At 36.6% G+C, this 18057-nt stretch overlaps 1 protein-coding gene and 1 pseudogene across 3 annotated transcripts; both read right to left on the bottom strand.

Annotated features, from left to right (window-relative positions):
* Positions 1–1831: 1831 nt before the first annotated feature.
* On the bottom strand, positions 1832–6520 carry LOC130749338 (protein NRT1/ PTR FAMILY 8.1-like). 3 transcript variants are annotated; one of them, XM_057602676.1, is made up of 5 exons: positions 6318–6520; positions 4831–5035; positions 4523–4740; positions 3427–3977; positions 1832–2870 (listed from the first exon to the last, which is right to left on the bottom strand). In XM_057602676.1, exons 2-5 carry the CDS (start codon positions 4961–4963, stop codon positions 2039–2041), a joined length of 1734 nt encoding a protein of 577 aa, XP_057458659.1. In that variant the 5' UTR covers positions 4964–5035; positions 6318–6520; the 3' UTR covers positions 1832–2038. The 3 variants fall into 3 exon arrangements, with proteins under 3 accessions (XP_057458659.1, XP_057458660.1, XP_057458661.1); XM_057602677.1 differs by lacking the exon at positions 6318–6520 and adding an exon at positions 5973–6103; XM_057602678.1 differs by lacking the exon at positions 6318–6520 and adding an exon at positions 5979–6097.
* Positions 6521–10166: 3646 nt separating this feature from the next.
* Positions 10167–13626, bottom strand: LOC130743959 (protein NRT1/ PTR FAMILY 8.1-like; annotated as a pseudogene).
* Positions 13627–18057: the final 4431 nt, after the last annotated feature.

Genomic DNA, 18057 nt, shown 5'->3' with positions numbered 1-18057 from the left:
CCCATCCCCGTACCTGTTGCTCAGCAACTCGGTGACTTCTCCCCGCACCCTCCTCTGGTTGTGCCCACGCTTCCTTCCAATCACGCAATACTTCCCATGCCATACTATGCGTCTCCTCCAACCTCACAACTTGTCCCTTAAATAAAACATTGTTTCGTTGCTTCCAAATAGCCCACACTAGCAGGGCCACCTTCTCACATACCTTGTCATCCCCTGATAATAACAACTCAGTGAGCCACACTCTCATCGATGGAATAGTCAAAGTACGAATACTAAGGCAGGATGAAAACCAACACCGTTGTACCCATGAAAATGCTTGATTTTATTCAGAACGCGAAAGAGAAAATGCTTGATTTTACTTAGTACCTGAAAAATCAAGGGTAAATGTCAAAAAAAATGTGTGTCAAAAAAATGGTCTAAAATTAGAAATTTTCTTAGGGGTTCATAATAGGTAATCTCCAAAACTTTTTTTTTCCTAAACTTATTGTTTCTAATTTCAAAAAACAAACTTATTGTTTCTTGACCATCTTGAGGAATAAGAAGAAGAAAAACTTAAATTGCATTTTTAGTTCCTTTAGTTTGCACTATATGTGATTTTAGTTCCTTTACTTTTTTCGAGCTAAAATTATTCTACTTCTAAAACTGAGAAACTTCAGTTCATCTTTCAATTTTCATATGTATAAAATAAATAAATCTTCAAAACTTTTCAATTATTTTAAAGTTTATGATGAATTTGATATATGATACAATTTTAAACTTAAAAAAAAGTTGAATACAATTTATTTTGAAGGATTTTTTATGACATGAGATTATAGTATAAAGGGGTGGAAATTGAGATTTTTTTAATTTCTGAATGAATTTTGATATTTTGATTATTGAATATCGACGGGAATAACATCTAGAGTTATTTAGTTGATTAAAATTGTGAATATTTTTCTTAGAAAGCCTAAATTTGCGAGTTTTAAATAGAATGATAATGATAAAGGCTCAATTTGCAACAACAACAAAATTGAGAGACTAAATCTGTTTGAAAAAACTTGGAGCCTTAAATCACCTATAATTCCAAAAAAGAATTTGTCAAGAGAAGAAAAAAAATCATATAGATAAGAATAAATGCATGAACATATAAACAAAGTGAAACCTTTGTAAAAAAAAAAAGGACCGAATGAGTTAGAGGGCCCATTGGCAGTGGATGAGGGATCTACACTTGTTACAAATTTGGCCTCTTCTTCATCGCTGGATTCGGGTACCGTTAGTGGGGGGCGCTTCTTCACGCGATCGAAGAAGGCGTGGCTTCTCGGCAAGGTTGTCTGTTTGGTGTACGAAGGGAGCGACATGGATGCTATACGAGGTCTTGAAAAGGTTCTTGAGGAACATTTCATGCCATGATATGCTCTAGTGGGCTGGTTTTGTGACTCTTTTTGGGTTTTGGGGTGCTCTGTTGCTAGCACCTTTGAGGGTTTTTTGTAAGTTTCCTGCGGGGGGGGGGGGGGTCGTTTCCTTTTTTAGGGGCTGTTCTGTTGAGCGGGTGATTGTTGTTCTTTGTTTGCTGGATTTTCTGGCTTTTTTCGACCTTGGGGGTTCTGTCCTTAAGCGTTTTTGTGGATAATAATACAATCCTTTATTTTTCAAAAAAAAAAAAAGGAAATTCTTTTATAGCAGAACATTAAAAAGAACATGGAGAGAATAAAACATATGGCAGTTAGCCCAATGTCTCCATTCTCAAGTAGTTTGACCAACAATAAATCATTTCATGTAGAGAAGATTACAAAGAACCATGAATGGTAGTATGGTACAATCTTTAATTGAAAACACTCCAAATAACATTCCATACAATTAAACGCCAATATATTGAGAAGGATTAAACGCCAATATACAAATGGAGAATGATTAAAAATCCACACTTAATCAGTAATTGCATACATATTAAACCATGGAGTTGTTTAAATATCAACAGTTGATTTTTCTAATGCGGATATTGGAATAGCTAAATCTCCATTATGGAGCAACTGAAATTGTGAAACTTGGCAGCAACATCTCACTGAGCATTTCCTGCCACCTTTTTGTATGTATACCTCTTAGCAATCCAGAGATACACCAGGAAGTTGAGCAAGCTCAGAATGGTCAAAAGCCAGTAGAAGTAATCAAGATGGCCTCTGTTCATGTTATCTGGAATCCAACCAAGACTTCCATTTCTTGTGGTGACATCTGTTACGATGGTAACAAGCAAAGAGCTCACATAATTTCCCAATGCATTAGTTGTGAGTGAGAGAGCAGAACACAAACTTCTCATAGCATCAGGTGCCTCACCATAGAAGAACTCCATCTGACCAATGTTAGTGAAAACCTCGGCGGCTCCTACGAGAAAATACTGAGGGACTTGCCAAAAGATTGACAAGGGGATGGTTTCAAGATCATAATAGTTGTTTTTCCTCACTATGTCAAGGCGAACGACCTCTAAAATGCCGGCAACGATCATGGAGATGATAGAGATGACGAGGCCAATGCCAATTCTTTGAAGTTGTGTAAATCCTCGTTCGTTCCCCGTGAACTTTCTCGCGTAGGGGACGATGATGCGGTCGTACACTGGAGCCCAGAAGATGACGCTGAGGGTGTCAAAGAGGGAGAGGGATGCTGATGGAATTTTGAAGTGAGGACCAATGCGCTGGTCCATTGTGTTGCCTTGCAACACAAACATGGTGTTCATTTGACTGTATACCGTTGCAAAGGCAATCAGTGATGCCCAAACTGGGAGCAGACGAATAAAAGACTTGAGCTCCTCAACTTGTGTTACTGTGCAGAGTCTCCATGGGTTTGGCAGACCCTTACCGCTGTCAGATTCTGTTGCTACTGCTGCCTTATCCAAGCACCTGGAATCAGCAACATTTGTTAGTTAAAACGAAAGATGAAAATATAAACCAAGCTTTAGAATGAGATGATAACCAGCAGATGCTTTACAATGCTATATTATTAATTATTACATTTCTCTTGACTATAAGTATCTGCTTATTTATAAGGACAGAAGTAAAGAAAGAGGAAAGTGAGATGGAAGAAAATTAACACACCCCCTCACACCCAGATGAAGGGTGGAATTTACAAGACTTAACATCTGCTTGTGCCCCATTTATGGGTGGCCCAATAAACGGATCAAGGATAGACTCTCCTATCATCTTAGAAGTCAGGTTAGGCTTAATGAGCTAGCTCAGAGGGGGAGCATTGAACTCCCATTTATAAGTACTTCATTAGCTATATTTCTAGTCAATGTGAAACATTTCAACATCATCCAATCAAGATATTGTGAGAGATACTTTTGAGATACTCTAACAATCTATATCATTCATTTAAATCAGAATAGCATATGAAGATTTCCTTTTCACCGCTGACGTCAAAATAAAAACTAAAGCAAACAGGATTTTGATAACTCACTTTAATTTATTAGTGTGTTCAAGTTTGCGACTCCCTATGATGTTAGATTCTGCATCAGTTGTCTCATAGAGAAGAGACTCGTTTTCTGGCACTTGGACTTTAAGTTTCCTTGATGCTGCAACTATAACTTGACAAATCCTTGTAAGGGGGCTTCCTCCAGGAAGTTGAAGTCTATACCATCGGCTACCGATAAAGAAAAATATAATCGCAATGACCATTGCAACTGCAGGTACTCCAAAACCCCATCCCCAGCCCACATTCATTTGTATCCAAACTAACACGGAGGAAGCGATGAGCGCGCCGATGTTGATTGAGAAGTAAAACCAATTGAAGAAAGAGCTCTTCTTTTTCCTCTCAGTTTCATCATTGTCATCAAATTGGTCAGCGCCAAAAGATGAGACACATGGTTTGATACCACCAGTTCCAAGAGCAATCAAGTAGAGTGATATATAGCAAGCTGCAGTTTGTCCTGACGTTGGATGGCATTTACCAGCTTCACATGAAGGCTTTAGTCCAGGCACAATAGCTGAAAACGTTAAAAGTGTCATTCCCTGCAAATTGAACAAACAACCACCATTAATAGGGTTAATCCTCCCATTAGTATATCCTTTAGTTCCTGATAATTCTATTCTGAAACAGAGTTCAGGTATAACTTGATTGAAATGTCTTGAAAGTTTAAAATGCAATAAATGATAGAAAAGATAAAGTGAAGACTATATAAGATGGAATTAAACTAGAAAGGAGACTTAATCCATGCTTTTCACAAAATAGTATCCACATTGCGCTTCGGCTCAAAACAACAAACAATCATGAAAGGAAATTAATTGGCCAGACAACTACAGAGAAAAGGAAAAGAAAAATGCACTGAAGCTTTGGTTTATGCTAGAGAGTAATACAATAAGCGAAGACAGACTAAATTAAAAATAATCAATTAACAAAAAGAAGGTTTTAGTGTCTAACAACTGGACTCATCCTTGTTGACTAGGAACGTTAGACATTAAAATATGAAACAAAAGATTAGAAGAGTGTAGATTTGTTGCCTCATCATAACACGGACTTCAACAAACAAGAAAGTTTTCTTTTGAAATGAACTTACAATGACATAGATAGATGAGAAGCTGGCAATTGTCCAGTATCTTCCCAAGTATGAATCAGCTAAAAAGGCTCCAAGCAACGGAGTGAGGTAGCATGTCCCTGACCAAGTGTTGACACTTTTCGCAGCAGCTGCATTTCCTTGGTTGAAGCGTTCCTTGAGATAGTTCACTAGGTTTGTACTCATGCCATAGTACGCCAATCTTTCGCAACATTCATTTCCTGCCACAATATTTTGTTTAGCATCTTAGGGATATCAAATTCTATTAATACAAGAACATGTATAAGAGGTTGTATGAAAGAATCCAATACCGAGAATATAGCGGCATGCTTTCCAATTTCCAGTCTCTTTCTTGTTGGCAGGTTGCTTTTTGATGTCGAGTGTCCCGTCTTTTGTATATAAGTCATCTTCTTCCGCATCGTGTTTCTTAATGACATCAGCCATGGTATCTCAGCAGAATTCCAGTATGCAAGTCTTTGTTCTCTCCGTTACCTATAAAGGTCTGTTTGCAGGTTGCTGAAAATAAGAACAGATTATCAGAAAGGGAAAATTATGCAAGTTGCTATCATGGAACTCATGTTAAATAAGCACTGCTCAATTTGAGTTTGCTTAAAAGTAGGAATCAGAAAGGGAGATTGAGCAAAGCATTAGGGTTATTAAGCTCTAATGACAATGTTTAATGCATGGTTTAATGAACATGTATGGTGGCAACAATGTCATTCTTGATGGTACTTATGCTTCTTTTTTTGACAAAAATGGTACTTATGGTATGAATTATGTAACAGTCAAAATCACAATGAATTAATGTAACCCTACATGAATACAATATAAAGCAGGAAATGCAAAACTGTAATGGAATCAAACAATTCTAAACACATTTTGCGCCATTATCTGTAATCAGTTGAAAACATAAAGTGTCATGACAATGGTCCCCTTAATTTCAAAATTCTGATTAGTGTTTGTGTGTGGTCACAATTGGAGAGATTCTAAATCAAAGAAAAAACAAAAATTCTGCAGAATGCGTGTAATGATATCACAAGTACCAAAAATACATGCCAACATAACCACACCCAATAGAAACAATAGATCCAAGTGTAGAATCATCCACTACCCACTTTTTCAATAGTAAATCCCACAAAAACAATACACAAAAGAAATAAAAAGGTTTAGAAGTATATACAAATTTAAGGTAAAAGAGAAAAAGAGGACATGATTGTTCAAATCAATTTCAACAACAAAAAGTTGTGGTTATCACTCAATCAATAATTAGGGAACACATGATTACTCAAATTAATATCTAACCGTTTTAAGCAAAATAGATTTCAGAATAACGTCAAGATGACGTATTTCCAGACCATAAGAAGAAATAAAAAATCAAATTCATAAGAATAAACCCTAAGAATGTTGTGTGTTTGATAACCACCGTCTCTGTTGATGGGTGATCAGTAAGTACCTTTACCTCTTTGTAAGAGGCATGCCACCAATGATCCGGGAGAATGCTCTGCCCGTGCCAGGGGTGATGACCAAAGCCGAACCCACAAAATCAAAATCTTTTGATATAAAAAAGTGAAACCTTTGTAAAAAGAAAGCCTTTTTGAAGCCCACCGAAACAAACTATTCTAGATTGAAGGGGTAAAACATACAAAATAAAATAAAATAAAATGGAAAAACAGAAAAAGAACGGCAAACACAGACAAACCAAAATAAAAAAAGAAAAAAACTATGAACAATGCATGCAAATGCAGATATCACAAAAACCAGAACCATCAACAAAAAAACCATGCAAGTTGATGCTTACCCAGTAAGAAAGCCTCACGGGCTATGCAATGATGGAAGATTTTGAACCTGAATTCGAACAAGAATTGGAGACACAAGAAATTGATGTGGGTATCACCGTCACCAAGAAAGAGAAGCAAAATTACTATGGAGCAGAACAACGATTTGTTTTCTCTCTGTTTTGTACTTTTCCTTTGGCTCTCTCGTTCTGTGACAACGCTCGTCGTACATTTGTTGATTCGTTTGCTTGGTGTTATATAGGCCAAAATTCAAAGTATATCAATTTGCAACTATGCCCTTTAATTCAAAATAATTGATGATAGATATTCAAGAATTGCTTTATTTTTCTTTAGGCACATTTCTTTGTTTGGGTTTCTTGTTTAAATTTACAAATTAGCGGTATGTTTTGTAATCAACTAGTTAATATTGGTTGTATTTGTAGTTATTGGTTGTATTTGTCTATTGGGAGATATCAATTAAGATATTTTTTATTACTTAAAATCAAGATATATTTTATTGAGACTTGTTAAGATTATATTTTATCTTCCTTTTTAAATGATATATTTTTAACAAGTTTAAAGCTAAATAAGCAGCATGAAGAGAGTGTTGAGATATTTGTAAGATATTTATCAAGAAGTAATGGTCTAGTTTTCTTTTTCGAAATTCAGCAAACAAATAATATGATTTTGAGAATGGTTTTTTTCTTTTGAAAGGGATGTTGATTGTTGAGAATGGTTAGAGCAGTTACATCTTGGCATCGAAGTTGTAATGCCATCAATTATATAAATTATTATGCTTTTTATTTATGAAATAATTAAAAATGGCAAAGTTATAACAAATAAATAAAATAATTTTTTCTTTAAAAAGACAATTATTTCCATAATATGAAATGAAACGGCAAGCTATTTCCGGAAAATATATTATTTGAGAGGGTATATGTGATACGCATTCCCTTAACTTGTCAAAGAAAATAATACTTTATTCTCGGAATAAGACATGATGTGATTAATTAGTAGCATACTTTTGTAGCACCAAGACAAATCGTTTTTATTCTCTGAATAGACTATCGATTCTTTTTGGACAAGTATTCATTATCGAAGTCTCAATGGTGAGTGGCTGCTGTAAAGAACTAAAGATACCTTAAAAATCAGAAAAATTTAACATAGACAATTTCGTTCGAATGGTGAATACTCACATCCTATAATTTTCATCTATCATCAAGACTTGAACACTTTAATGAATAATTCCCTTTGAAGCATGAAGACAGTAAATTTTAATACATGAATAGGACATTTTGAATGCCTATCTTAGAGGAACCAATGCTGATTTAAAAAATTCACGTGGATCCATCGTCTATCTAGGATAACTATGTGGATTGGTGATTGAGAAAAAATTAAGTCATGTAAACAGAATGACGTTTCCGAGTAATAGCTCAAGTGGTAAGAGTTGAAGACATATGAGTTGGGGAGGAGAAGGTCTAGGATCGATCCTTGAATGTGCAATTTATCTTTCCGATGTACTAAAAAAAAATTCACATCAGATATCCTAATTTGATCAAAATTTGAGGGACCAAAATTAAAGCTAAGTAAAAGTTTTTGGGTTCAATTTAAATTTACTCCTATATACCAGGGGTTAAGAACACAATTAACTGTTATACATAATATCCAAAATAAAATGTCAAGATAGCAAATAATGTAAATTTGTGTCTCTTCTAATAAAAAAGAAAAACTTGTTTCAAATACTGTAGCTGGAAAATTCTTTTGGCATTATTGTATAGAGACACGTTTATGGGCAAAATGCGAAAGGAAGTGAAAATTCCTAAGAATAGGTTTCCAATTCAGTTGAAAACAACACAATTTACTAATTTAATGAAGTAGTTATAGAATTTCCATGGGAAGAAATTAAAATAAAAGTAGTAATTACAGTAGAGATTTTGCCTTTTCTCTAATGGGTTGGAGTCAGCTAGGGGTGTACAAGGGACGGGTTGGGACGGGTTTTAGTTAACCCTAACCTGGCCCTAAATATTGATCGGGCCAATTCTTAGACCCTAACCCGTCCCTAGACCCGAAGAAACCCGACAATATGCGGGTCCAATTTAGGACGGGTCTATGTAGGATGGGACCGGGTTGACCCGAGGGACAATAAATCTAAGACTATTTAATACTAATTATAAAATTTAAAGACAATAACATACTAAAAGGGTTACAAGTGAGAACTATTTTTTAGAAGAAAGAGCTTGAAATGATCCAATTCTTGCATAATCTATATCATAATCTATTGCACTTGAGAGGTTTACATTTTATTTGATCTATATGCACGTGTCACTCATTTTGTTTGATCTCTCTTCACTTGTCTCACATGTGCATTACATGATTTTCTCTTGTTAAAGCATGAAAGTGTTCATCTTTTAACCAACGTTTATTTAATTAGTAAGATAAATGTTAAACATTTTCATATCATCCACATGGTAAGATAAACTTGAGCATCATCTATCATATTTTGACCATTATAACAAATTAAAATTTTATAAAATATATATGTGGGACGGGCCGGGTGGCCCGAATGTCAACCCGAACCCGAACCCGACCCGAAGCCAGATAACTCAATGATCAACCCTAACCCGGCATCTTTTAATGATCGAGCCGGGTTCAACCCGACCCGAAAGGCTTGGGCCGGAACGGGTTGGCGGGTAGGGCCGGGTCTTGTACACCCCTAGAGTCAGCAGTGAAAACTGAAAAACAACACAATTTGGGTATCAAAACTATCAATGCAAATTTTGTGCTAGCCAACCCTCTAGCAAAAAATTAATAATGTAAGAGAAATTAATTAATGTCAAGGATAATTCACCAAAAAAATTAATATCAAGGATAAGATATACAGTAAATATAATATTATTTTTCATCCAAACTATAGTATTAATTTTATTTCTAAATTCATATATGAGCCATTAAATGAAAAATAAAATACGAAGATCCTATATTTACTAATATTAATGGTAATCAAACATCTCAATATTTTATCATCGTTTAAATAATGATAAATTACTGGTATGGTATGGATAGCCTAAATGGTACTTAATGGATAAAAATTTCTCAAGTCCAGGGTTTAAATCTTATTGGTATCTAGATGCTCAACAAAAGTCTCTGTAGGATAGCTCAAGTGGTAGGAGTTGAGAGACATATGAGTTGGGATGGGGAGGTCCAGGTATCAATTGCTGGCGAGTGCAATTTATCTTTCTGATGTAACAAAAATAAAAAGATGCTCAACAAAAAATAATGATAAGTTTATTAGTTGGCAATTGAACACAATATAATTTTCTTACAATCTGATTGATTGACGATGTAGAAAAACTTTAAATGTCAATGCATCATTCTTTTTCTCATTTTTTTTCCAAATACGCATTGGTCAAGCCGACTCTAATATAAACCTCAGCGTTGAACCAACCGACGCTAATTCGCCCAATCTAATAATTACATTTTATTGTGTGAATGTGTATTGAAAATCGCGATTAAAATCTACGATAGATTAAATATTGTTTTGAAATAAAAATCAAATATCCACTTACTATAAGGCGAGTAGTTTCAGGTCTTGCTTCTTTTTATTTTGTTGTTTTATGTTTCATGTTTTTTTGCGGCTATAAGCTGCCTTATTTATTAAAAAAAGAAAACTGATCACTATCAACATCAAAACAAGAAGAAATAACCAATTGGAGTATTGGACCCATAATTCCAAAATTTATTCTAATACAATTTTCATCCAAAGCAAGGTGCAAACCTTAATTACTGAATGCTGATAGATATCTATTAATTTGATGAAGTTAACAAGGTAAATAGATTAAGCACAATTGACATTTCAATGAATGTTAGTATCATCAACCAGGTACCACTGCTTTCTTATATGAGTACCACCTAGCAACCAGGACAAAAACCCCCAAATTCATCACGCTCAAACCAGCCAACAGAAAGAAAAAATTGTGAAGATGACCATAATTCAAGTTATCTGGTATCCAACCACTTCTCCCATTCCTAGTGCTCACATCTGTCACAATGTTCACAAGCACACTGCTCAAATAGTTTCCAAGTGCAGCAGTTGTAAGAGACATAGCAGAACACAAGCTCCTCATTGCATCAGGGGCTTGCTCATAGAAAAATTCCATTTGCCCAATAAAAGTGAACACCTCAGCACATCCTATAATGAAATACTGAGGCACTTGCCAAAAGATTGAAATGGGGACATGCTTGAAATCATAGTAGTTGTGTTTTCTCACTTCTCTCAGCCTCAGAAGCTCCAATGTCCCTGCAATCAACATCGCGAAGATGGAGATTGCAAGGCCTATGGCGATTCTTTGAAGCTGCGTGAAGCCGCTGTTGTGGCGTGTGAACTTTCTCGCGAAAGGGACGATCAGACGGTCGTAGATGGGGACCCAGATTATGACACTGAGGGTGTCGAAGAGGGAGAGTGAGGCGGAGGGGATTTCGAATGAGGGGCCAATGTGGAGGTTCATTGTGTTGCCTTGGAGGACAAACAAGGTCCCCATTTGGCTGTAAACGGTGGAGAAGATTATGCCGGTGGCCCATATTGGAAGGAGCCTTAGGATGGATTTGAGTTCTTCTACCTGTGTCACGGTGCAGAGTCTACAACTGTTTGATGCTGTGTATTTTTTGTCTGATGGGGTCACTACAGCAGCCTTGTCAAAGAAACTGAATTGATGGGGGAAAACATACAAAATATTGAAAATCAAATAAATGTTGTCTTTTGGCTGAGAACAATTGGAGGGACAGAAACTTGAAACTGATAAAAACAATTTAAGGGACAAAAAATATGCAAGAAGTTCATATGACTAGGGACATCCTTTGAGCTTTTTTTTAACTACATCATTTGAGCTAATCAAACCAAAATCTGGCCATATAAGCAATTTGATATCAGTTTGTTCTTACTTCAAATAAAAATAAAAAAAGAGACAAAAAATTATATAAAAAAATTGTACAACTAATTTAGATGCTACTCTATATTACAGGAACCATCCGAATATATTTAATCCTAAAATTTAAAAAATAATAATATGAAACCTGACTAGTTTAAACCTATTTTGATCTTATTCATCGTATTATTTATCAATTCTAGCCGATCTTGAGATGGAATGATTTTTTAGGTTAAATTGACATATGACTTGAATCATTCTAGGTTTTAGTTAGAGAGGGCAATCCACTGTTTTTTAAACACAATTGTCCGCGGTAGATACTGTGCATTCATCCAAACAAAGTTTCACACTACCCCTTATAGTAACTTCAAAAAAATTATGTGTACATATAAATTTGGTAGTCATCTAATTGGCATACTACTTAGCAGTGGTTTTCATCCTCCATGACAGTTTTTAACCTCTGCTAAAAGAAGTTAAAAACCGTCTTTAAGTAGTATGTCTATGAACGAAAGTTAAAAATCGCTGCTAAGTGACTTATTGATTAGATGATTGTCAAAAATTGTAGGTGAACATATAATCCCCTAGTATCTTTTAGTCATACTCCAAACATTTATTTTTCTCTGTTACCCACTTTCATTTGTAGTTGAAGTTCATGTTATCCCTTAGTTTTTTTATAGGTAAAATATATTAATAGGGAGCACAAGGGGTATTCAAATACATATACACAAGCCAGAAATTCTAAAGAGTAACTAGACCTGCAAAGCCAACAAATGAATCAATACCCCCCAATAGAAACAGAGAGCATAAACAATTCTAATTAAGTTATTCTATACTTCTCTAACCTACAAATTTACATTGGTTTTACTTTAATTACATTTTGACAGTTGAGGCATTCAAGATTAATTCTTCCCCTAATAATTGAGAGCATACTATGAGTCCATTTGAATCTAAGTTTATTGAACTTATCTACTAAAAAACAACAAATAATTTTTATGAGTAATGATATATACACACCTCCTTATTTATACACTTCATTTCCACCTATTTTTATTTCTATCTCTCTCCTCTTATCATTTATCACATCTTATACTTTCTCTCTCTTCCTTTTTCTTTTCTTCCTATCTCTCCCCTCCTCCACCTCTTTCCACCTCAATTTAGAGGTGTTAACAAATAATTATTGTTTCATAAGTGCTCTTTAATTTGTGTTTTGGACAGGACAACTTACCTAAGTTGTTTTGTATGATCAAGTTTGCGACTCCCTCTAACAGCGGAATCCTCATCTCCAGTCTCATACAGAAGAGACTCATCACTCGGCACCTCAACACGCACTTTCCTAAAGGAAGCAACAATCACTTGGCAAATTCGCGTTATAGGACTCCCTCCAGGCCTCTGGTTCCGGTACATCCGCGTACCGGAGAAGAAAGTGACAACCGCAATGGCCATGGCCACTGCTGGAATGCCAAATCCCCAAGCCCAACCCACGTTTGTTTGGACCCAAACAAGAACAGAGGAAGCAATGAGGGCTCCAATGTTGATGGAGAAATAGAACCAGTTGAAGAAAGAGCTCTTCTTTTTCTTCTCAGCTTTGTCCGAGTCATCAAATTGGTCTGCCCCAAAGGATGACACACATGGCTTTATCCCTCCTGTGCCTAGAGCTATTAGGTAAAGTCCTGCAAAGAAAACTGCAGTTTGGGACCCTGTAGGGTGACAAGCAGTTTTTGCATCACACTGAGGTTTTAGACCAGTAATTGAAGCAGATAGTGTCAAAAGTGTCATGCCCTGCATAATGATTAATAGAATGTTAATTTCTCATGATCAATTATGATACACATATAGACTCATAGAAACTTATTCTCTTTTACTTTAAATCAATCTATAGTGCACTAATGTGTGCGCAGTACCAGTACCAAGTACGAGTACGAGATAAGTGATTTTTAAAAACCTGAGATACAGGTAATACTAGAATTCCGAAAGTAACTACCCTTACAACTTACAAGGACATATATGATCGAGAAGCAAGCAATTGTCCAATATCTACCCAAGTAAGCATCAGCTAGAAAAGCTCCAAGCAATGGTGTGACATAGCATGTGCCTGACCAGTTTGTGACATTATTGACCGCCACAACATTGCGCTGGTTTAGCTGAAATTTCAGGTAATTAACAAGATTTGTATTGATGCCATAGCCAATCTCTCACAGCACTCATTTCCTATTCAAATTAAACAAGTTTGTGTTAGCCATTTCAAAAAAATTATAGGTAACATTAACAATAGCATCATATTACAAAGTGGGAGAAGATGGGTACCGAGAATGAAGGGGCACGCTTTCCATGTTCCTGTTTTCTTCTTAACTGCAGGGTTATTTTTGAAATCTATGGTTCCATCTTTTGTGAAGATATCATCTTGTTCCATTGTCTGCATCATGAAGAAGAAGAATCGGAGACTAAGAAGAGTTATATGCACTTATTCACTCTCTCGAGCTATCGCTCCTTCAATATATAGTGGAATCCACGAATACTAGACATTGTAAGGTCAGACCCGCAGAAGGCAAGTAGTAGTCTTAATTGCAGTCAAGATTATGCAAGAGTTATTCATGGCACACCTTTCCATCCTAAAATTAAATGCTTATCAGTTCTAGTTAATGAAGGAAAGAATGGATATCAATCAAGAGGGGCAATCAAGATATCATAAACTAAGTACACGATCGATGTAGTACATGCTCGATGTAGAAGTATCAAAGGCGGGATGAGTTTGATTTCTCTAAAGTGAAAGACTCGCTAAACCATGTATTGATTGATTTGTTTTATTGACTTTTCAAAAAATTAAATTATTTTTAATGTTATATTGACTTATTTTACCTTTTAAAACTTTCCTTTTAGATGAGAGGGTTGACTTGAGTTCTCGTATTTCTCTTTCTCTTTTTGTTGAGAATTCAAGTGCGGAGTTGGAGTCCCACATTGGTTAAGTTTGGGTGAGGAGAAGACTTTATAAGAAGATGGACCCATAAACCTAATGCCTTAAGGTTTTGGGTTAAGATGTGGCGTCGAGATCTCTTGGTGTCTTGCTCCTCGGCCCATGGGCTCCCTTGTCTCCCCAACAAGTGGTGTCAGAGCCGATGGTTGATGTAGTCATGGTTACGGCTCCTTGTGTCGAAAGTCTTCCTAGCGGTGTGGCTAGGCGGCGGGTTCCGTTGACGCGGTGAAGCGAACGGCGGTGCAAGGGTAGATATGCTTCCGCGGTGGGGGGCCATGATAATGTGGTGGTTACTCGCACTTGAGGGGGAGATTGTTGAGAATTCAAGTGCGGAGTTGGAGTCCCACATTGGTTAAGTTTGGGTGAGGAGAAGACTTTATAAGAAGATGGACCCATAAACCTAATGCTTTAAGGTTTTGGGTTAAGATGTGGCGTCGAGATCTCTTGGTGTCTTGCTCCTCGGCCCATGGGCTCCCTTGTCTCCCCCAACACTTTTAGGTATACTAACAATAGAGGATTAATATAAAAACACACTTTGACACTCTCTTACTGACATTCTCTTATTCTTTGAGAAATCTTATTCCCCTGCAGCAACCTAAAGCCACATGCCGAACCCTCCCTGTTCTGCAACTTCTTCTCTTGTCAAGGAATAGATTAGAGCCCAATCAAGTTTCAACTTTTTGAAAAAGCCGTCTCTACTCTTTCTTGTCTACGTCTACTCTTTCTTGTCTACGTTTCTGCCCTTGATTTTTCACAAGTGTGCACCGTTTGCTCCTCTGTCACTCTAACGTTAAAAAATTAACGGAAGGGGCTTACGTGGCACTAGTAATGTCATGTCAGCATCCTATGTGGCGTGACACATTATTAATAAAAAATCAAAAATTTGAAAAGAGGGTGAAGGGCCGGGTTCGAACTCAAGTCTTGTAAGTGGAAAACAACCACTTAACCAATTGATTCAGGACTTGAACCTCATTGATGCTTTGTGTGTGGAAGTTGATTGCATGGCAAAATCAGGAGTTCATAGGGAGTCAAATTTGTGGTCATTTTTTGGACATTTAAATTGAGGACCATAGTCGCATCCATTTTCTGATATGGTGCTTGGATAAATTGATAATTGTGGAAGTTTCTTTCACTTCTGGTATGTCTATGTGCAGAAGTGTGCGTATTTTTGGAGCTATTTGTCTCTTATTTTACTGCAGAAAATTTCATCCTTTGAATTTGAAGGTGTTACATGCTGTTCTGTAAGTTTGCATTGCCATGATGACAATCTCTAAGCTGCGGATTTGAGCTGTGCTTTTGCTACAGCAAGTCATTTGGATAGTTCCTGTCTTCCACTTCTGAAGGCTCAGCGAGAGGACTTTCCATGTTCTGGACGCGTGATTGCTTTACTGTCAACATGGTGATTAAGACTCATATGCATTTGTCTAGCTGCAAATATTTGAGAAGTGGTGGATTTTAAGGGTTCTATGCTCTGCTCTCTGTCATATTTGGTCGTGCCTTTCACATGTAGATTGTGAACTGCTTTAATTTTGTTTTGTTTTTTCTGCTTCCTTGTGTTTCTTAGTTTCTTTTTTTTTTTTCCCTCTTTGTTTTTCTTTTCCTGTGACTCAAATGGGAGAGCCTATTCCCAGTAACTTCTTTCTTTCACTAATAAAGGATCATTTTGTTGTAAAAAAAAGTTGTTTTGATTAGTTACATAAGGAAGGAGATTAAATGCTTAATATTTTTGGCATATACAATATACAATACAATATAAAATGGTAAAAACTACCGTACCCCAGTTGTATCATACCTTAGTGACATGTACCAATTAAAATAGGTTTGACTGTTAGTTTTGACTTTCTTTTGTTTTTTTCTTTTTTTTTATATCTAAAAAAGAAAAATACATAAATGATAATTAAAATTGTCAGGTTGGGTTAAGTTAACCTAGTGTGGTTAACATTTATAATGATTTTGAATATCAACATTGCTATGGAAAATTGAGTTTTTTGTATTTTTCAGAAGAGGGATATTAGAAGGAGAGTTAGGGTTCATCTTCTGGGCTCTTCTTGACGGCGGCGACGGTCGTTATTTGCACGGCGGTGACGAACGGTTCATCGCGACCAAGGGTTCTTTGATAGTCACGACCAAGGGTTCATCGTCGGCGACCAAGGGTTCATCGACGACGACCAAGGGTTCATCGGCGGTGACTTTGTCTTCTACCATTTTCAGCGTTAACGTCGTAGGTCCCAAAAGCATATTCAGTCTATCGGAATTTTGTTTCCATTTTCTTACATCTTGTAGTTCTATCTGTTCCATCGTTGAACACAGTTTAGGGTTCCATATTTTTGCCCCTTGCATATGTAAGATCAAGTTTTGATCTAGTAGTACAACTCTTATGTTTTGATGATTACAAGTTAACTTTTGAGTATGAACAATTATGGTACTCTAACGTGTTTTTCTGAGTGTGCTGTCTACAGGCTCTGACCTCAATTCCATCTCACACAAATCAGAAGCACTGTGCATATAGAGTAACCCAAGCAACGCTTTCGCAACATCTATGTTCAGTATGAACAGTAGAATTGCTTCATAAGATCTGAAGTTATACAAGCTCTGATAAGGACTCAGTCACTAGAAGTTCTGAAGATCCAGAAAGTCTGATAACCAAGAAACACTGAAGGTTCAGATGTTCTGATGGTGTAGAAGACTCTGAAGAACCAGAAGCTGATTAGTGAAATTCTGATGTCCATAAGCAAGATACTCTGAAGACCATGTACTTCCCTCTGAGTTCAGAATCAGAAGATACAATGGTCAGAGGATCTGGGCTTTCCCTCTGACTCTGATCAACCGGCTTCACAAGTTCCAACATGAAGCTTTCTCCTGATCAGAAGTCTCCTAGGTTTAAAGGTCAAGTCGCTATCCAAGTACAAAAGCTACTGTACCTTCCTGACGACCTACCTAACAGTCTCAAACACAGCAGAAGCTGGATTTTCTAGAACTGCCCTCCAACGGTAGCATTTCCCATGCAACGCTCAACCCTAATCCTTGGAGTATATAAAGAGGCTGAAGACTGAAAGAAGCGGCTAGAAGCATTCACATACGCGCAAGAAAAATTCAAATTCTTCTAAGCTTTCTTTCATCTGAAATTCATTGTGTTTACTATTAGCTTTTTAGAAGCAAATCTCTTGTAAACAATTCTTTGATAAACAGTTTGTTTAGTTCCTTTAGGAGATCAAGGTTGATCGGATCCTAGAGAAGACTAAGAGAGTGAATCTTAGTGTGAGCTAAGTCAGTGTAATTGTTAGTCACTTGTAGGTTTCAAGTGCAGTTGTAACTCTTACCTGATTAGTGGATTGCCTTCATTCTAAGAAGGAAGAAATCACCTTAACGGGTGGACTGGAGTAGCTTGAGTGATTTATCAAGTGAACCAGGATAAAATCCTTGTGTGCTTTTCTATCTCTTATCTTTAGCACATAAGTTCTCGAAAGATTTGTCAAAATCTTTAAGGTGGAAGCTTTATCTTGAAAACGTTATTCAAACCCCCCCTTTCTACCGTTTTTCATACCTTCAATTGGTATCAGAGCGCAAGTTCTGATTACCACACCTAACAGTGTTCAGTGATCCGGGCCGGTGTGAAAAACAATGGCTGCCACCACCAGTGAAACTCAAAGAGATGGTTACAATGCAAAGCCTCCTATGTTCGACGGTCAAAGGTTCGAATATTGGAAAGATAGACTGGAAAGTTTCTTTCTGGGTTTCGATGCAGATCTCTGGGATATTATTGTGGATGGCTACGAGCGTCCAGTTGATGCAGATGGCAAGAAGATCCCAAGGTTAGAGATGACTGCAGATCAAAAGAAGCTGTACTCACAACATCACAAAGCAAGAGCA

The sequence above is a fragment of the Lotus japonicus genome, chromosome 3, assembly GCF_012489685.1.
Source record: "Lotus japonicus ecotype B-129 chromosome 3, LjGifu_v1.2".
Lineage (NCBI taxonomy): Eukaryota > Viridiplantae > Streptophyta > Magnoliopsida > Fabales > Fabaceae > Lotus > Lotus japonicus.
This window is presented reverse-complemented; position numbering and strand designations above follow the sequence as displayed.